The sequence below is a fragment of the Musca domestica genome, unplaced genomic scaffold, assembly GCF_030504385.1.
Source record: "Musca domestica strain aabys unplaced genomic scaffold, Musca_domestica.polishedcontigs.V.1.1 1, whole genome shotgun sequence".
Classification (NCBI taxonomy): Eukaryota; Metazoa; Arthropoda; class Insecta; order Diptera; family Muscidae; genus Musca; species Musca domestica.
The window spans coordinates 46438132-46458662 of NW_026712114.1; the positions used below are offsets into that span (position 1 = coordinate 46438132).

General features: G+C 33.4%; 2 protein-coding genes across 2 annotated transcripts in view; both read left to right on the forward strand.

Moving 5' to 3' along the window:
• LOC101898483 (uncharacterized) overlaps positions 1-20531 on the forward strand; it is a 362514-nt gene that overhangs the window by 120926 nt on the left and 221057 nt on the right. The window lies entirely within an intron of this gene.
• On the forward strand, positions 438-1891 carry LOC131800622 (uncharacterized). The gene is made up of 2 exons (XM_059118127.1): positions 438-1743; positions 1836-1891. Exons 1-2 carry the CDS (start codon positions 438-440, stop codon positions 1889-1891), a joined length of 1362 nt encoding a protein of 453 aa, XP_058974110.1.

Here is a 20531-nt window from a genome sequence, read left to right on the forward strand (position 1 = left end):
GTTGAATCTGTGGATTACTTAAACAATCTCTTTCGCGCCTCTCATCAACCAACAAATTGTCACTCAGCTGCCAATCAGCTGTCATAATCGTTGCCGTCGTTCAACAGTGTTGCCAACAGTGATACAATTGCATTACCAACCACTTTTACATCACTGCTGTCAACTAGGCAGTTACATTTTGAATATGCCACATTCCACGGATTTCAGTTCTTCCAAGCAAAATTTAAAAAGAAATAACTCATTTTGTTTTAAATTTAAATTTAATAATTTTATGATATTATCAAATTTCAACCTATTATTAGAAAAAGAGTTATTCACATGTAAATCAAATATTTCAAACTCGATTGTAATTCCTATGATGCAGGTTAATGTTGCTTACACTACTGTTTTATATGTTCCCTGATCCTGAATATAATTCCAAAGACGGGCTTTATAACATGATAAGAATTCTTGGCAAACAAAAGAATGGTCTTAAATTGGTGCACATTAATGCCCAAAGTCTAAATAATAAATTAGATGAATTTGAACAACTATTCGTTTCTTCGAATGTTGATTTGATCTGTGTGTCTGAAACATGGTTTCATTCTGATGTGCAAGATGGCATTTATAATATCCCAGGCTACACATTGTTTCGTGCTGATCGTAAAACATTTGCTGGCGGGTCATGTATATATGTGAGAAGTGGTATTAAATGTAAAGTTAAGCTGAAGTCCGACAACTGCAATTCTAATGAATACATTTTCTTGGAGTTAATTTTAAGAAGGAATCAAAAATGTCTAGTTGGTTGTGTTTATAGACCAAATAAACAATCTAACGTTACTGAATTGATTTCTGAATTGCAAAATATTTCAATGTCATATGAAGATGTAATAATTTGTGGGGATTTCAACAGCAATATTTTAGTGGAAAAATCGTTAACTGATGAATTCGAAGCACTCGATTTATACCCCATAAACTCTACGTGCCCTACTCATTACCATTCAACCTCAAGCAGTCTAATCGACATTATTTTTTTGAATCAGTTATCAAAACTCCTACTTTACGATCAACTTTCAGCCCCAATGTTTTCGAAGCACGATCTACTTTACATGATCTATGATGTCAACGTTAGCTGTACAGAAGAATGCATTACATATCGCGACTTCAAAAGGATTAACTACAATATGTTAGATTACCACTTACTCAGCATAAATTGGAATGAAGTATACACCTTGGCTGACGTAAACGACCAAGTTTTATTTCTTCAAGACAAATGTAATGTCATTTTGAACGACTGTGTACCACTAAAAACAATCACACCGAAAAATAATACGAAACCCTGGTTTAATAGTCAAATTAAACGGTTAATAAACGAAAGAGATGCCAGCTATAAACGATGGAAAAAATTCAAAACGCCTGATTTCTACGAACATTTCAAATCATTAAGACGAGAAACTACTAGCAAAATACAAAAGGCTAAAGCTACACACTACAAAAATCAATTCTCCACTGCTGTAAACAGCAAATCTAAGTGGAAGAGAATACGCGAGATTGGCATAGGGCAGGCACCAAGATCCTCCTCGCATGAAGACATCGATATTGACGCCTTGAACATGAAATTTACTGGAAATAACTCTGTCAACATATCTGAAAATGTCTACTCCAATCTGAATATAGTACGAAATGACAATGAGTTTTCTTTCAGATGTGTTGAGCAAGATGATATCTACTCCGCGTTTAGGGAAATATCGTCGAATGCTGAAGGTATGGATGGTATCAACCCCAAGCTTCTCAGACTAATTTTGCCAAAAATTCTTCCCTACGTGACATATATATTGAACACCATTCTCGTTAAGTCTGTGTTCCCGGTGGCATGGAAACAAGCAAAAATTGTGCCGATTCCAAAGTCTAACAATGATTTTCGTCCTATAGCACTACTACCATTAATATCTAAGGTCATGGAAAGTTTGATGTACAAGCAAATAAATAATTATCTCTTTCTAAACAATTTGCTAACTCAGCATCAATCGGGGTTTAGAAAAAACAGAAGCTGCATAACCGCTCTTATAAATGTTGTTGAAGATCTCAGATGTAATATGGATAACAAATTACATTCATTTCTTATTCTTTTGGACCACAGCAAAGCATTTGACACAGTAAATCATTCGATTCTTCTACTAAAACTTGAAAAACTTTTTAACTTTTCTGCGCCTGCCTGCCGCCTTATCAAATCCTATTTAACAAACCGAACACAAACCGTTTTTTATAACAATAAATTTTCGACGCAATTATCAGTGAACAGTGGCGTTCCCCAAGGATCAGTCTTGGGCCCTCTCCTATTTTGCATCTACATAAATGATCTGCCTGATATATTACGACATTGTAAATTACATATATATGCTGATGATGTTCAATTATATTTGGGATCGAATACAAGTGAACTACCTACAACCTTGGACAAAATTAATGACGATTTAGATAGAATAGCTATATGGGCTGGAAATAACAAATTAACAATAAACCCTTCAAAGTCAAAATGCATTGCGATTCTGCGAGGAAACCAACAAATTGATGTCGACTCCTTAAAAATAAGTGGAACCACAATCGAGTATGTAAGCTCCGCTTCTAATCTTGGTATTATTTTTAATGACAAGCTTTCTTGGTCAAATCACGTAAATAAGGCAACTGGAAAAGTACATGGAATGTTACGTAATTTGTGGACCGTCCAATCCGCTACTCCCATTGAAATACGCATGTTACTAGCAAAATCTTACCTCGTTCCAACACTGCTGTACGGCTCTGAAGTTTTTTACAGCTGTGACTATGCCGATCAACGCAAATTGAATGTTGCATTCAACAACATTGCAAGATATATATTCAACAAAAAACGCAATGATCGAATTTCAGATTTGGCGTATAAGATTTTTAACATGACCTTTGAAAATTATCTCAAGTACAGAAGTCTTTTATTGTTACATAAAGTTATTACAAACAACGAACCATCTTATCTAATAAAACGAATAAAATTCGCTCAGTCAGGTCGAGGCAGAAGAATCATACAGCTGAAATTTAAGAGCTCAAAATCAGAAAAACAATACTTAATACCAACAATACGTCTTTGGAATTGTCTTCCATCAAATATTCAGACTATAAGCAACCACCTGCATTTTAAAAATGATCTAAAAATGTTTCTTACTTCAAATGATTTATAATACTGAATCTTTGTTATAATGTAATGTTACCTCATTCCTATCTACTGCTATATACCACTAGCACTAATTCATAAGAATTTCATTCTAATTGTGCTAGGCTTAAACCAAATAAATAAATAAATAAATAAATAAAAACCCAAATGGGCTCTTGGACAATAAAGTTATAAGAAAATTGCCACAAAGTGCTAAATTTGTTGAAAACAAGAAAAAGTTTTTATAAATCAAAATTAATTATAGTTTCCGGGCTACACATTTTCTTCAAATGACGTCAAAGAAAAAAAATATTTCCAATCTAATTTCGATATTAGCCAGCAAAGAAATTAAATTTATATTTTCATTATACAGCCAGAAAAAAAAACGAAAATATTTCCTAAATTTTTGATAATATTTTTCCTCAGCCCTTTATCGAGTTCATCCATGAAAGTAACAAAAAACCGCATTAGGCAAGAAATATCAAAAAATAAATATTCTTCACAACATTTCCATGGACCTGGGTCCATTTCGAAGAATTCCAATCTCATGTTTTCTACTCTATAAGAACACAGAAAGGAGAGGTCCAACTCTCCAAGAATTTGTCATCTCTAAAAGATTAAGAACTCGAGATGTTCTTATGAAAATGAATTCTCATCATTGTAAACCAGACTATTTTTTTCATAGAAAATCAAGCCTAGGGCGTTATTTTCATTAAATTAGGACATATTTTGCTTGAATTTTATTAATAGCTCTTTTCACATAATTACCTGATCATTTTTCATAGTTCCCTCGTGAATTAATTCCCCTCCTGTATAGATACACATACAACTGCAACTGTGAAACCACTCCTGTGTCTATTCAGCTCCAGCCACAACGGAATGGAAATTATGTTGCTGTCACAGTTTCATTAGGTACGTTATCTGGTATAATATCGACGTGTTTTAGACACAGAAAACAAATGTTAATTCATAGCAGTTGCTGCCGTTCATGTTAAGAAGTCATAGTCGCAATGGTGAAACCACACACACACCCATACACCTGCCAGGCATGAGAGTACAAACCTACGTTTTGTGTGTGGTGGGGGAACCCATTGAATTCCGTCGTCGATTTGTTGCAAAACTGTTTGATTAAAATTGTTACGACGTTGCCTGGAACTTAAAGGTGCTTTGAATTCCAATTAATTTCTATAGCTTCTTGACACTCATTAAAACTGACTTTATTTGCAGATCGTTGTTGGAGATACATGCATCTACATATGTTTACATGCTTACAATTTGTACTGGCATATGCATGCGATGCAGCTCGTTAGTAACATTGATATCGTTGAGTAATCAATTGAATTTTCCTGCGAATTAGTGCATAAAATTCTGTTCTATGTGAAGGCTATACCCCTTTTGCACATTTGACACCTTAATATCTCTCTGATTATTGTGTGTAGGTACGTTCGTATGTATAAATGTTTATTTGTATAGATGAGTAGGTGTGTAAATCTGGCTTTGTAATAGGGTCAAATACAATTTGTATTGAAATTTAATTAATTACTATGCAGATTTTAAGAAATTACAAACTGCAATTCACATTGTGGGAAAGGGGGAGATTTTATCCTCTATTTCATTACCATAGGAGCCTGGGGACGATATTCAGATAGAACGAATTTCATATAATTATTTTACACAAAATTGAAGTGAGAAAAAAAGAAAAACAAAAAAATAAACCAGTAAAGAAAGTCCTAAAGTCGGGGGGGCCGACTTTATGATACCCTACACCACTTTGCACTTTTTATGGAAGAATTCAATCATACACGCTATGATTATAATTATAATTTAAAGTTCAAAGGATTAAATATGCCGAACAAATATTTGTTTGGCGTTCTCACGCTTCTATTCGGAGACAAGAAAATTTCACAAACTCTTTTGATGTGAGATCATTGGGCTTTCTTGTGGAAGACCCCCTGATCTTCTTAGCAAAGATGACAAAAGGTCTTCTTCGCATTGAAAACCATAAGGGTTAGCTCTTCCCACAGAAAACCAGAATGTCTTTCTCTTCCCATTAAAGACCAGAGGGGTTCTTCTTCCCACAGAATATCAGAAGGTCTTCTTATACAAGACCGGAATGTCTTCGTCATCCTATAGAAGGCGAGAAGTTCTTCTTTTTCTCATAGAATACCAGAAAGTCTTCTTCCCATAAAAGACCAAAAGTTCTTCTTCTTCCTATAGAAGACCAAAGGTTCTCTTCCCACCGAAGACCAGAAGGTCTTTTTCTTCCCACAGAAGACGGGAATGTCTTCGTCATCTTTTAGATGGCGAGAAGTTCTTCTTTTTCCCATATAAGACCAAAAGTCCTTCTTCTTCCTATAGAAGACCAGAAGTTCTTCTTCTTCCCTTTGGATCTTCTTCTTCTCATAAAAATCCAGAAGTTATTCTTCTGGTAAAAGACAAGTTGATCTCCTTCTCACAGGAAACCAATGGGTCTTTTTCTCATAGAAGACCAGTAGGTATTCTTGTCAATTGGTATTCTTGTCATAGAAAACCAGTTGGTCTTCTTAACGTAGAAGATCAGTAAGTCTTCTTCACATGGAAGACCAGAAGTTCTCGTTATAAAAGATCAGAAGGTCAACTTTTTGTTTAATTGGAATTGTTATATTTATTTATATTTTAATTTGATATTTAAAACATCAAATTTCAATTTGTAGTATTTTGCAAATTACTTGTCCTGCAGCCATAAATTCTCAAATCGGCGAGAAAAGAAAAAAATATAAAAGCGTATTAATGCGATTTTCTTTCAGCAATAAGTCGACAACAAAAGATTATGTTTTATTGGCTTCGGCTTGAAGTGGTTTTGAATATCACCACAGGAGAACACGTGTATTTTACATGAGTTTCGGTGGGTAAATGGAATTCTGTGTTGTTGGAAGTTAAAAAAAAAACTAACAATAAAATATTGGTCATTGGTTACTTTTTTACGAAAGACAAGACAATCAATGTGTTTCCAGACACTTCAGAGTTACACTCTTTGCCAGTGAGACCATTAATTAATTATATTGCCGAAAGCCACATAAAATCATCATGAATATGGCTATTTATATATAGACGAAGTCTTGTCTGATGTAAACTTGACTCTTGTCTCAATGTAAGGTCATTGAAATTTTAAATGAGTTTTTAACTATTTGCTTTGTATTTTTCCTACTAGGGGGTTTTTATGTTATTCCAACTTCCAACATTTGTGGAAGCTCTGGAAACGATTAGGCCTTGTTTAAAATTACTAAAAATCACCATAATATTGTTTGTGCCAAGACATATCATTTGAATAATTGAGATTGGTTACAAGTTCAAATTTGAATTATAGTTTCGTTGACAAAAAAAATACGTTCAAACTTGTTCAACCTGTTACCTTCGGAGCGTAGACTTTGTGACGCTCCAAACAATAACATACGGCGACAAATCAAAATTCCATCAACATTTAATTTATATCGAGAAGCTAACAATTTTTACAAATTATTTCAATTTCATCGTAAATCAATATAGTTGAAAGCCTCTTTAGTTTAGCATTTGAAAAGATTTTCGTTAAATTTTAGAGTTTAAATTCTCTATTGTTATGGAAAAATCAATTAAGTTTTTTTTGTTATTAATGGATTCGATTGTTGTCAGATAAAACAAACGAAAAAAAACGAACGACGAATTGGAAATAAAATAGCCAAAAAAAGACACTGACATAATGCATATTGATAACAGATTTCAGCAACAGATTTATGAATAGCAAAACTTTTTTCCTTCCATAATAGAGACGTGTGAAAATTGTTGACATAATTTGATATGAAATGAATAACTTATTTGAAGTGTTTGAATTTGTATTTGCGTTTGCTAAATTTTTTTATTCCCTCTACGAAAATTGACAATTTTAATCGCCTGAAATAATAATAAAAACACTCTGAATTTCTTTTATAAATTGAAAATCTCCATAGCAAACTAATATTATTTTGCTCCTCACTGTGTGTATGTGCGCGGTGCTCAACTACTACCCACCGCTGTTTCAGGCGATTATGGTCGAATAAAGTGGGTATTTTGTTGGGACAAAATGCGAATACTATGATCATCCACTTGTTCCTCCACTCTCAGTCGGTCCTTTTACCAACCATGCCAAAAAATATATAATAATTCAGAGCAATTCAAGCAAAGATTCATATACAAAATTTCATTTGTTTAGAGTGTGTTTATGACAATGGCTTTATTATGCAAAAATACAACAACAAAAACAAAAATATTTTATCAAGCAAAAATAGTACAGAATGAAAAATTTTCAACTTTTATTCAAATGGAAACCAGCATGGAATCCAAATTTTCTAAAAAAAAAAAAAAAAAAAATGGAAACTGCAGAAATATCACACACACACACGTAAATGTTCCACATAAAAAGAGGAAATAATAGGATTTTTATGTTTTGTTTTATACAAAGCGACGCGATGGCCAATACCAACAACAACAGCAACTGAAATCTGTTACGGAATTAACCAACAAAACTAAAAAGGAGGAGAGACCTGAATACATATATTTATGTGGCATATCTCGGCAGAATAAAAAAAACAACAATAGCTAGCTATATGCAAGGCCAAAAATAAGTGAAACAAAACTTTATTATTACAATAACTGTATGTGGCAAGCAAAGGCAAAAAAAAAAAATAAAACAGGTACAATCCCCAACCCAAAAAAAAAAAAAAAAAAATAATAATAATAATAATTTAAATTAGAACTATCTGTAAAAATGGTATTGGTATTTCTCTTTTTCGTACATATGTCTGTGTATTTGCCCACAATTATAATTGGAAATCAAGCCCGGAGGGCGAAAACTGTTCCATATATAAAACAAATGGATACTCTATAAAATAATCTAAAAAATGGATCATAGATGATTATTAAACAAAACTATATATTTTATAAATGAAAAAATTTCAATATTCTGTGTATATGAAAATATTTACATCAATGTTCAAAAACAGAAAATATTTCTTATTTTAGAATAAAATTTTCCTCCGTCGTTTTTCGAATTGACGCCTCGAAATAACATAAAAGTTCGTTTTAGGCAGATAGTGTTCAGAATAAACCATATATCTAGACTTAATAGGTTTTTTCGAATTGACGCCTCGAAATAACATAAAAGTTCGTTTTAGGCAGATAGTGTTCAGAATAAACCATATATCTAGACTTAATAGGTTTTAAGAAAATAGCATTCGAAATGTATGTACTAAAAGTGAACATTAAGTATTTTCCTACTATTATCTTAAGGTAACCTTGAGTATCATTATTTTTTCAATCAAACTGATTGGAGAATATAGTCAAGACCGCCGATAAAACTAAAATCAGTGGGTATTTCTATATAAGGCCTGTAGCAAAACGTGGAATGTTATACATAATTTCTTGCTGATATCGTTTATACATTACTACCCTCCACCATACTATGGAGGGTATATAAATCAATCAATCTTTTTTGTGTTTCAAATTTTGGATTTGAAGATCTTAATGAGTACTACAGCCTATGACAAAAAATACTCTACTCAGGTTCACGTCTTCGTATAGCCCTCATATAACGATACCTCCCCATATTCGGTATTTTGATTATTTTAGCGACATTTTCACCGGACTTTTTTCAAATTTCGTAATTGAAGTTTGTAATGGGTACTACAGCCTCTCCCTATTTTCGGTATTTTTTTCAAATTTGGTATTTGAAGTTCGTAATGGATACTACAGGCTATGACAGAAAATTATCCGTGCAGGTCCCCGCCATGTTATAGCCCACAATATAACGGTACCTCCTGATATTCGGTATTTTGATGATTTTAGCCACATTATTCCTTGGAATTGTTTCACATTTGGTATATAAATTTCGTAATAGATATTACAGCATATGACAGAAAATTGTCTGTGCATGTCTACGTCTTAGTATAGCCCCCATATAACGGTACCTCCCGATATTCGGTATTTTGATGATTTAAGCGACATTATTCACCAGAATTGTTGCCAATTTGGTTTTTGAAGGTCGTAATGGAAAATTATCTGTTCAAGTGCACGTTTTGGTATGGGCCCCATATAATGGTACCTCCCTGGTACCGCATATGAATATTGTGATAGCCTATGACAAAAGTTGCGTATAGACCATAATATAACGCATTCGGTATTTTTTTAAGATTTTTTTTTGAAATTGCTAAATTTTTTCCAAATGGTGGAGGGTATTCAAAGTTCTATATATTATATATATTTTTGATAAGATTCCCAACTATACCCCACACCAACGTAGTCATTGATCGCGAAAAATGTAAGTTTAGACGTGCTGCTCTCGTTGGTGCCATAGGTTGCTTTAATTTTGTCATTAGTTTCAAACACGTTTATGCAACATTTCTTCGGATTTTTCTAGAATCATATAAATTTCCCCCTCTAGAATCATATAAATTTCCCCTCTAGAATCATATAAATTTCCCCATCCCCTCTTACCACAAGGGCGAAGCATTAAGCTGTAAACCGTTGTACACCCCACTTTCATTCACATTCATAGTTAAATGACAGATTGGATTTTCCCCCATCCATATTTTTTGCCAATTATAAAATAATATCTTACAAATATCAACTTTTGTATTATTATTTAAATGTCAGTTAGAAATTAAATATTTAAAACAAAGCATTACGATGACATCTTTTGGCGTACTTTAATATGTCACTGTCAGTAATAAATATTAATTTTTCAAATGTAATATAAGTTATTTCATTTTCCATTTAAAATGGATTTTTTTTCGTTTTTCCCTGTGTTGTTCACACATCAAGATTGTAGCAGGTAGCCCAGGTGGTTAGTGACTTTTTTTGTTGTAAAAAAAAGAAATTGCAAAGGTGTTTTTATACAAATGTGAATTTTTTTGTTCGTTTTGATTTGCATGGAGGTGTAATAGGGTGGATTGTCTTTACACACATTATGTGGGTTGAAGATATTTTGTGATGAAAATGTACAAAAGTTTCTAAAAATCTATCATACAAAAGAGTGAAATAGAAGGCTAACATTTTGTAAACATCAGTATTTTGTTGATAGGCTGGCCAAAATTCTACATAGGCTATGACGGCCCAATTTTCGTATAGCCGCCATTTAATCCTTGTCCTTGTTATTTTGACGATTGAAATCAAATTTTCTAATATGGCAGAAAATTGTCGGTATATGTATAGCTCTCCCTGTAGCCCCCTGTATCGGGCTGATCACCCCCTAGGTGATTTTATGTTTTTGATTATAAAGAAAGGGATTCAATTTTGCATTTGAAGTTCACAATATATACCAAATACCGTAGAACACAATTGTCAACATAAGTACTCGTTTTCCTATAGCTCTATATCCCGATATTCGGCATTCCGTCTATTATACATATATATTTTTAAACAAAATTGTTCACTTTTCGGTATTTAGAGTTTCTAATGGGTTCTATCACATTTGTAAGAACAAGTTGGCCAAAAGGTGGACCACAATGAAAACCACAACCGCTTTGTACAAAATTGACGATTTTTTCAAAAAAAAAAAAATATTAGGTCTTTGTGCGGGAGGCAGAAAAAGATATAGATTTATGTTTTTCATTTGAACACCTGAATTCAATAAAATTATGGATTTTCAATGTTTAGAATGCTTATAAAGGCACGAATTTTACATTTACATGAGGGCAATGGTTCCTTAAAATTATGTCGTGTAGGGGAGGTATCAGTAAAAAATGTCTAAAATTTTTCCTAGGTAAAATAATGTCATAAATATTGGAAAGTTCCAAGTTTAATGATATTCTGAGGCTATACGGAGGCTATCCAAATTTTTTTATCTTTGTAAGGAACTATTGTGAAGTCGTGGAACATTTAACACCTGACCTTACGATATGGCAAGTTTCAACCAAGTATTTGGCACTTCGAAGGAATCGTCCAACGAGATGGAATCATATTATAGTATCTTCACAATAGATACATCACAAAAAGATACGATTTGATTTTTTTTTTTCAATTTTAGGAAGAGTTTTAGTTTTAGAGGGCGGTTTCAATTTTACACTGGAACTAATCCAATGCGTCATGTTTAGATCGTGGACTCGATTGAAGTTATGATCGTTTTTTCTTATCAGGTATAAAAAAGCACATAATGTATTTTTTCCTTGCTATTTCGATCTTAATTTGATCGTACCAGCCAGCCAGATGTTACAAGACCGACTTTGAATTATATGAAAGTGATGTCATCCAAATACTTCGGGGAGACAGTCACGAGGCTATGGGCTTAAAGTAGAACCATATTTATTCTTATTACACCCTTATACTCATCTACCTATCGGAGCCTTGTAAATGTATGACAAATATGTAGTAATAAATCATCAACATTGTTGGTAATCATAATTCTAATAATTTTAGCGAAAGACGTCGTCGACACACAAAATGCCAGCAAAAAAAATCGAAAAGCTAATGTATGTTCATAATCTGCATATGCACACAAACATTTACCCTGTGACACACACATGCACACTCATTCACACACACACACACATACGAAATTATACTCTCATAAATTTTACAGAATTTCTGTCATTTTGATAATAGCAACAGAAACCAAAAAAAAAAAAAACGGCGACGTTTGCTAAAAAGAAAACAATTGTAAATTGCCAACATTTAAATCACTTCCGTATCCGTTTCAGTATGGGCGAAAGCAACACACATATATGCTAGTTACTGGGTGTACCCCATACAAGGATAACGTAACAAAAACAGCAGCAGCAACAACAACAACAACTAATGTTAAAACATTATGACAATAACATAAAATACATTAGCAAAAAAGAAATCAGAAAAATAAAAAAGAAAAACAAAACAATATAGACAGGTGGTGGTTAAAAACAGAAGGAACAAAACTGAAAGCAAAGTATGAAAGCTCTGTTGTTTGGGCTCTTGATATAGCTAACCAACAAAACAATGACACTTTTTCCCCATTTCATTTTGTTTCACATACACACACACATACCTTTGTCTATTCATCGTTGTATTCCATATTAGCCAGATTACATCTAGAATGAATGACGGCAAGCAGGGAAAAAAGAAAACAAACTGAATATTTGTATAGAAAATGCTATAGAGGCAAATATCCTCGAACGTTACTAAACCAGACATATTTCAGTTATGTACGAGTATTTGTAGAGCGCCCGTAGTATTCATATATATGGCATACATACATACATACACTCACATCTATCTGATATATTCCGTGTTAGTAGTTAACTATGTGAGTTTTTGTTCATGCATTCGTGTTCAGCCATTTTTAGTTGATAACTAACCCATATCTGACATAACTGTTAGAAAAATCCGTGTTTTTTTCTCTTTCTCCCTTGTTTGGTTCTTGTGCACAAAAAATACAGTTATCCAATTAGAATTGCAACAAGTTGGAAAACCCCTAAGTCACATGTACAGGAAAACGTAGTATAGAATTGTTCAATGACAAATCTATACGAGGACAATGCAGAAAGGGAATTTGAAAATTCCAGCAAAAGTGAGTTTATTATTTAAAATGTTTCAAAGTGTTCTCAATACTTAAGGGAAGTTAACAAGAAATATTGCATTTCATATAAAAACATAGAATCGTCAAAGAAATTATATTTCCGATCGAGTTATAACAGATGTTCTCAAAATAAAATCAATAACATTTTGTTTATGCATCAGGAGAGATGGGTATTTGAAAAAAAAAAAAAAATTATCACAACCAGTAAGGAAAGGTCAAAAGTCGGTGGGGCCAACTATATGACACCCTACATCACTATACTTGTTTAGTAAAACTCATGTAACAAAAAAGTTTATATGGCGAATTTGTAGATCATGCCAACTATGAACCAAATAACATTGCTGCATGGTGTGACTTCGATTCGGATTATATTAAAAAATATTTTTTGAAGCAATAGATACACCAGGTCGAGTTTTTCCAAATGGTAAATTTCGGTTGAATATGAAAAAAATCTATTCAATTTGAACTGATATTACATATATGGTGAGCGATAACTGTAAAATCGGATGAAACTATCTAAAAATTTAAATTGATCTCGATAAAATTTGCCAGAAGTATTTTCGAGCAGTATCTGGTGCCCGGTATCAAATATAATTGTTGTGGAGTGCATATTACTAATGTGAGGGACTTTAACACCAAATCGGATGAAACATACATATGGGAGCTATAGCTATATCTAAACTGAATTCGAAGTACTTGTTTATAGGATGCCTAAATGTGGCTCTGCGGTATTTTGGGACATTCCTGGCGAAGAGCTTGGTTAAGGTGATCGACACTTTGGTTTTTTTAGTGCCGACCTTGCTTTCCAAAATACTTCAGACACAATAGTTCAACGGATTGGTGTCCGGAGATTTTGGTGGCCATTGTGCGCTGGAAATGAATGTGGATCCTCATTTTGTAACCATTCTTGGGTGGCGGGTGTTGAGTGCGATGGTGCTGAGTTCTGTTGGAATGTCCAAGGTCTATGGCCAAAACGTTTACATATATGTTAAACACTATCCAGAACATTCGCCATTTATTCTGATGCCACGGTCGATTAATACGATTGGAGAGCGACCATCGGCTGTTATGGCGGCCCACACCATCACCATGGCCGGCGCTTGAGTTCTGGTGATCAATCGAAGGCGCACATTTTCAGCTGACCTCTTTAGCAAGTAAGCACGATCACTTTTTTTTTTGTTTACAAACTGCTGGACAACGTTCACATCGGAGAAAACAAAATTCGGCAGTTCACCGCTTTAGGCCAAGCGAAGCAACTCTTTAACTCTTTTTAGTATATTTTCATTCTGTTGCGGTGTAAATTCTTGCACTTTTTGGGATTGAAATATCTTTACCCCGAGCTCATTTTTATATATTTGCCGAATGGAATTTTGCGATATGTTCAGCTCACGAGCCATTTTTCGCCCACTGCGACGAGGGTTTCTATCAAGTCGCTTCTGTACTTTTTGAACCATTTCTGCAGATGTTGCTGTTTTCTTCCGTCCACTTCCTTTATGTCGTGCTTCGCTACCAGTATCACGGTAACGAGCGATGGTACGAGACACGAAATTCACATTTAAATGCTGGAGTGCTCTAACGATAGCCACTTGTGGTTTTCCAGTCCAATTAAAAATATATCACACTATCGCGCTTGAATGCCATCACGAATAACTTCTTTCTGGAAAATTCTAACCAAAATGCTTTTGTACGCTTGTAAATAATATAATGAGCTGCCACTGGAATAATTGTAACAGCTTTCGGACGAGTGGCAGTCTGTAGTTTGTTGCAGTTTTTTCATCTCACCCTGTATATATGGGAGAATATCCTAAGAAACTAACAAAAATTTGAAGAAATTACAACTCTCAGAAAATTTTTAAATTAATCTCCCATTATAGTTATATAGTCCTTTTTTCTTCTAAATATAAAATTGTAAAAGATGGCTGACAGATTGTCCTATCAGCGCTAAGAAAAAACAGCACGTTAGCACGTTGATACCTCCTGGTTGGTTATTGGCCCATTAGAGGGGGTTTTCGGATTTTGTAATAAAAAGTACTAAAAGCTGTATTTGCTGCATTAATTTTTGTACTTTTAGGGCTAGATTCACAAAATTCACCGGCCCATTGCTTCATACACAGCAGCACCCTCCATTAGCCACAGTCCAAAGCAACAACACAATCTTTTTTGCGGTTACACATACAAATCAGCAAAGAAAATAACTTTTTCCACTCAATTTCACTCTAAGAGCAAACTTTAATAAATATACAAGCGATTCCGCTCCCACCCTATTTTTTAAACAAGACAGACTCGGGAGCGTTCCCACACAAAATAAAAGAGTAAACTTCCAATTAAACTCCCACTTTTCGAGCAATCCAGCTCGCGAAAATGTTGCCGAGTCTCGTTTGTGATGGTCGAGTTTCGAACTCACAACCTTCGGTTTTGTAGTTGGCAGTGCACATTCTGTGTGGACGTTACTCTACTTGGTAAAAGGGAAATAATCTCTACTCTTTTGTAGTTTTGTTTAGGAAAAACCTTCTAGATGGTTAAACAGCTTATTCGGCTCATATAGCTGCCAAGTTTTTGCTGGGAAGCTGTCCTAAGCTGTCCTGTGTGACTATAGCACCCATTATTTCATCGAAGTAGTAGTAGTTTACTTCGGCCCTCATGTCGTTTTTACTATATTCCATTAAATTGTTTTGAATTCGAATTTTGAATTGAATTTGAATTTTTAAGATTCACATCCTTTTAAAATTAAAGTTGCCTTTTTCAACAATTTATTTATTAATTTCTCTACTTGTCCCATAATGCCAAATAAATTATGTCCCTGGCATTTTATGTTGATATATTCCAGTATATTTGTTCCACGCTCGATATTTTTAACGTTATGATGGTACATGGAAAGGAGTATGAATACCGTTTCTAAAATTTTCTGGCAGCCATGAATTATGTTTTCGCTTTCTCGATACATTTAAGGTTAAATTTATATGCCACCAAACAGCAGATAAGAAAATATAGCAGTCCCCCATCTTCCTTTTATTTTCCGTAAAACAAATATACATATCTTTAAATTGTGTAGATATTTTCTTCGGGCCCGAATAGCATCGACGACCATCATAACATTTTTCATCGATGCTAAGTTCACCGCAAAACCTGATTCTTGTGGTTAAAGCAAACGATTCGCGAGCACTCAATGCCATATAAATATTTGCACATACAATTATTTGTGTGTGTGTCTGTGTATGAGTAAGAGTGAATGTGATTGTGAGCCTTTTAAAATCTATGATTGTTTAGCAAAACAAATACAAATGAAAAGTAAACATATTCCGCTTGTTTTTCAATACAAACGTGGTTTCTCATCATTTTGCCAGCGAAAATAAAAAGGAAGCGTGAAAACACACACACACACTCACACAAGTACACATACATAAATAGACCAATAAATCAATGTTTTTTCCGTTTCAATAGTCAGACAATATGCAAAAAATAAAACACAAGGCATAACGGGGACAGGCGTAAGAAAACGAACTGGGGAAAAAATAAATAAAACGAAATACCATTTGGAGTGCCAAGGAAATGGCTTTCGCCTTTTACGATAAATTGTATATAAATATATATTTTTTGTTTACGTGTGTGTGTGTGTGTGTGAATGTGGTGGCAAAAGCCAACTGGAACAATTTGTTAGACTATTGACATTCAATGAATAATGTGCGACTTAAATTTCAATATATTGTTCTCGTTTGACACTCTATGAAGCCTAGAATCGAAAACAGATGCGATGTGCATAGGTTGAGAACCATAGAAACGAACGGATTTTTATAATTTGGAAATTATGCCATTTTAACTATTCACAATGGAAAAATAAATCATAACCTACTACTTGCAATTTTTGTCGAAAGATTAAGGATTGGAGCAAAATCAGTAATACATCTCCAATCAAGGCTTCCTAATTAGGATTTGTTTGATATTTTTCTTTTTTTTTTAGTGGAACTTGATGAAGAATATTCATATCTTGTTTTGTAGGAGTATGTTGCATAAACTGAAATGGAGTAGGGATTTAACTCTAAAATGTGTTTTGATATCCTCCACCTTTTAAAGGGGGGTATATTAACTTTATCATTTCGTCTGTAGCGTCCTCTAAATATTTGACGTAGATCCCTTAAAGTATATATATTCATAATCAGCATAAAATTCTATTTCGATTTAAGGATGATCGTCTGTCTGTCTGTTGAAATCACGAAGCAGCTCACATTATTTTACGCTGAGCTTCAAAACTTGGCACAATAATTTATATTTTGTCCAGGATGGTTGGTATAGAAAGTGAGATATATCGGTCTACGTACCTCCCGATATTTGGTATTTTGATGAATTTTGCCACATTTTTCAACGAATTTGTCTGAAAATTATATTTGTAATTCGCTATGTGTTCCTGCTCCGGTGGCGGAACATATTATATATAGGTCCAGGTTTTCGTATAGCCACCACATAATGGTACCTCCGGAAATTCTGTATTTCCATGATTTTTGCCACATTTTTCCACGAATTTGTCTAAAAACTAGTATTTGTAGGTTATAATGGGTTCTAGACACGGTAGCAGAACGTTGAATGTCTAGGTCCACGTTTTCCTATAGCGCACATATAACGGTATTAACCGATATTCCGTATTTTAAAAGCACGTTGAGTTTTCACAATTGACTTCCTCTGTTGAATGTAAATTTCAGAGCGCTCGCGTGGCGTGTATTGATTCATGGTAAAAATCTGCTTGGACTAACGCTTCAAACGCGGTATGTCATTAAGCGATGTGACATCTCTGTCAAAAGTTATGGCGTTGCCAGATGGGTCCGTCGAATACGGGCAACCCTGTAGTTCGTAATGGATTCTAGCTCCGGTGGCGGAACAATGTATGTATAGATCCGTGTTCATATAGCTTCCATATAACGATACCTCCCGATGTTCGGCATTTTGATAATTCTAGTTACATTTACCCACGAAATTGTTTAAAAGATTGTAATTATGTTATCACAATAGATATCAATCTTTGTAGTACAATATTGTCTATTGGTACACGTTTGAATTCTGATACTCAATCTTTTCCCAATGGTGGAGAGTTTACAAATTCGGCCCGGCCGAACTTAATTTTTTTTTTACTTTTCACTATTTAAGATCTCCAGAAGTTTGGATACGATTTAGAGTTTCGATGTATCTCAGAATTGTGTATAGAATATTTTGACTTTCCATATTTCCTTTTAAAATTAATTAGAATATATATTTTTTAAAAACATTTTTGTGACTCGCTTAGGGGTTAATATTTTCCTTCTAAATAGAGTTTGTATGTGAAAAATGTGGGTGGTGAACGGGGCACCTGTGACACTTTTTGAAACGCCGATATTCACGAATATAGCCTCTTTTTATATGTACTTTTATGATCTGCTGAATCTTTTCTGTAATTTTTGGAAAAAAAATTAAACAGTATAATTTTTCTCTTTTTCTCTTATGACATTTATCTATATATACCCAGTCTTTTTGTTACTATTCTTAAATATACCAATGGCCAATTTTTATGCACCAACACTTTCCATCGTTCAGAGACAAAAAACTAATACATTAATTTTCATATGACAGAGCATAATAAAATTTATTCAAAAACAAAAAATATGAAAACGAAACAAAAGTTTCCCAACAAAAGAATAAAAAAAAAACTAAACTGAAAACTTTATGAATTCAATTGCATTCACTTAAATTTATTACTCTTAAAATCATATACATGCAGTCGTTTTTTTTCGCATTTACTTTTTATATTAATAAAGATTCATTTTATTTTTTCGTTGCTTATGCAATCGAATTCAAATCCCAAAAAGCTAGGAGAAAAAAAAAACACTACATATTTGTAGCCTTTGTGGAAAATTAAATTGATAACTAAAAAAAAACTCTCTCGCCACAGTTTATTACAATGGTAGTGGTGATATGGTTGCTATTGTTTTGTGTTTTTTCCCATACAATTGGAATTGTTATTGCTGTTTTTGCAATACATTACTAAAAAGGATAATTAAAAACCTAAATATTTGCACAAGTTGTCTCATCACGTTGCAGTTGTGCTTTTCAATTTATTTCATTTAAGTGCCCCTGCAGTTACTTAGGCCCCTTCTAAAATTAACTCTTTTATTATATTCGTTTTTGTTTTTATTGTTTTTGTTTGTTTTTTTTTTTTTTGTTCTGTTTTAGATTGCTCTTTCTTGGATGTAATTAAAAATAAAAGTCGAAATATCTGAAAGTTGATTAAAGTGCAAAACATTACCCAACCTTATAGGGAGCTATTGTCGTAACAGATAAGACCATAGACATTTTCCAGACATGCCATGTACCTTTTGCTGCTAAACCACAAGAATATACACTTAAAGTCACACAGTAAGACCGAAAAAGTTTTTGCTGGAAACGTTGCCAAAAATTCTATATGTATATGTAAATATATATAAAGTAATATAAAATGCAGCAAATGTTTCACGTAGGCACACATATCTGTCGACAGTTTCTGTTAAATGGAAAATAGTTGCGAGTAACTATTTAGCCATGTTTGTTATTTTAACCGGATGAAAATCGTCATTATAGTATGCGAACAAATGCATACATGTTCTCTGGATGACAGTAACAACAAGTCGTTGTGCCTATCTCAGTTTAGTTCAATGGTTTTGTTTAAATACCAAATTTCAAAGGCACTGCAATTATATGCAACAATAACTATCAAATTATTTTTTTTTTTTGGCTCCCATTTTTTTGAAATAGAAACACAAGCAAATTGGATAAGAGACATTTCATAGTAAAATGGGGTAAATATGAAAAATACGAAACTAATGAAAAAAAAAAACAAGTGAGTAAAAGTCAAAAGTCGTACGGGGCCGACTACATAATACCCTACACTACTATGTATATATAGTGACAAAAGAATTTATTTGAAGTAGATTATACCACCTATCAACATTTGGCTTTAAAGCAGTTATAAGCTATAACTGAGGGAACTAATATATAGGAGTAATATCCAATTCTGAATCGATTTTCACTAAATTTGACGGAGACATTTCAATCTTTTATGCCAAATAACATTACTATAGAGTGCATGATATCACTTGGAGAATGATTATATTACAAATATATGTATCGGAGCCGAGTTCCACAAAATGGACTCCATTTTGGCTGATATTAGTCATTATTTCCACAATAAACCTGAAATCGGATTAAGGATATATATGGGAGCTATATACAAATCATAGTCGCTCTCGATGAAATTTGGAAAAAAGATTTCTGAGCTTTATAAGATATCTTGTACCAAACATTGTTGTCGAATGTATATTACGAATGAATAAATCGACTCAGAAAGTGATTTTATGAATATCCTCAGAAGTAACTGTTTGTCTATCTCGCTGCCATCTCCCTGTTACAAACAAATGCACAAAGACATAATACCCTTAGCATAATGTGGCGTAGAGTATAAAAAATTACTACTTTGAATATATCGGGTTTGTTCAATCACAAAAACTTGATTTTCGTATTTCCCATCCTGAAGTCAATTAATTAAGTCTCCTGGGAGTCACTTTATTTAAGGCATATTGTGTGCTTGGCAATAATTATTTTGGAGGAAATTCTTAACACTAAGCTAGCCACCAGCGTTGTCTTTTTTGTCCTAATTTTTTTAAAATGTGGTTAAACACTCCCATAAAACGGGATCGCAGCAAGCCAAAATAGTCTACAAAATTATTCGACATCAAATTCTAAATCGGTTACCACTAAATTTGATTAAGTCGTTTGTATCTCTCAGGTTTGACAACTTTTAAATTTAAACATATATTTCGGAGCTATAGCAAT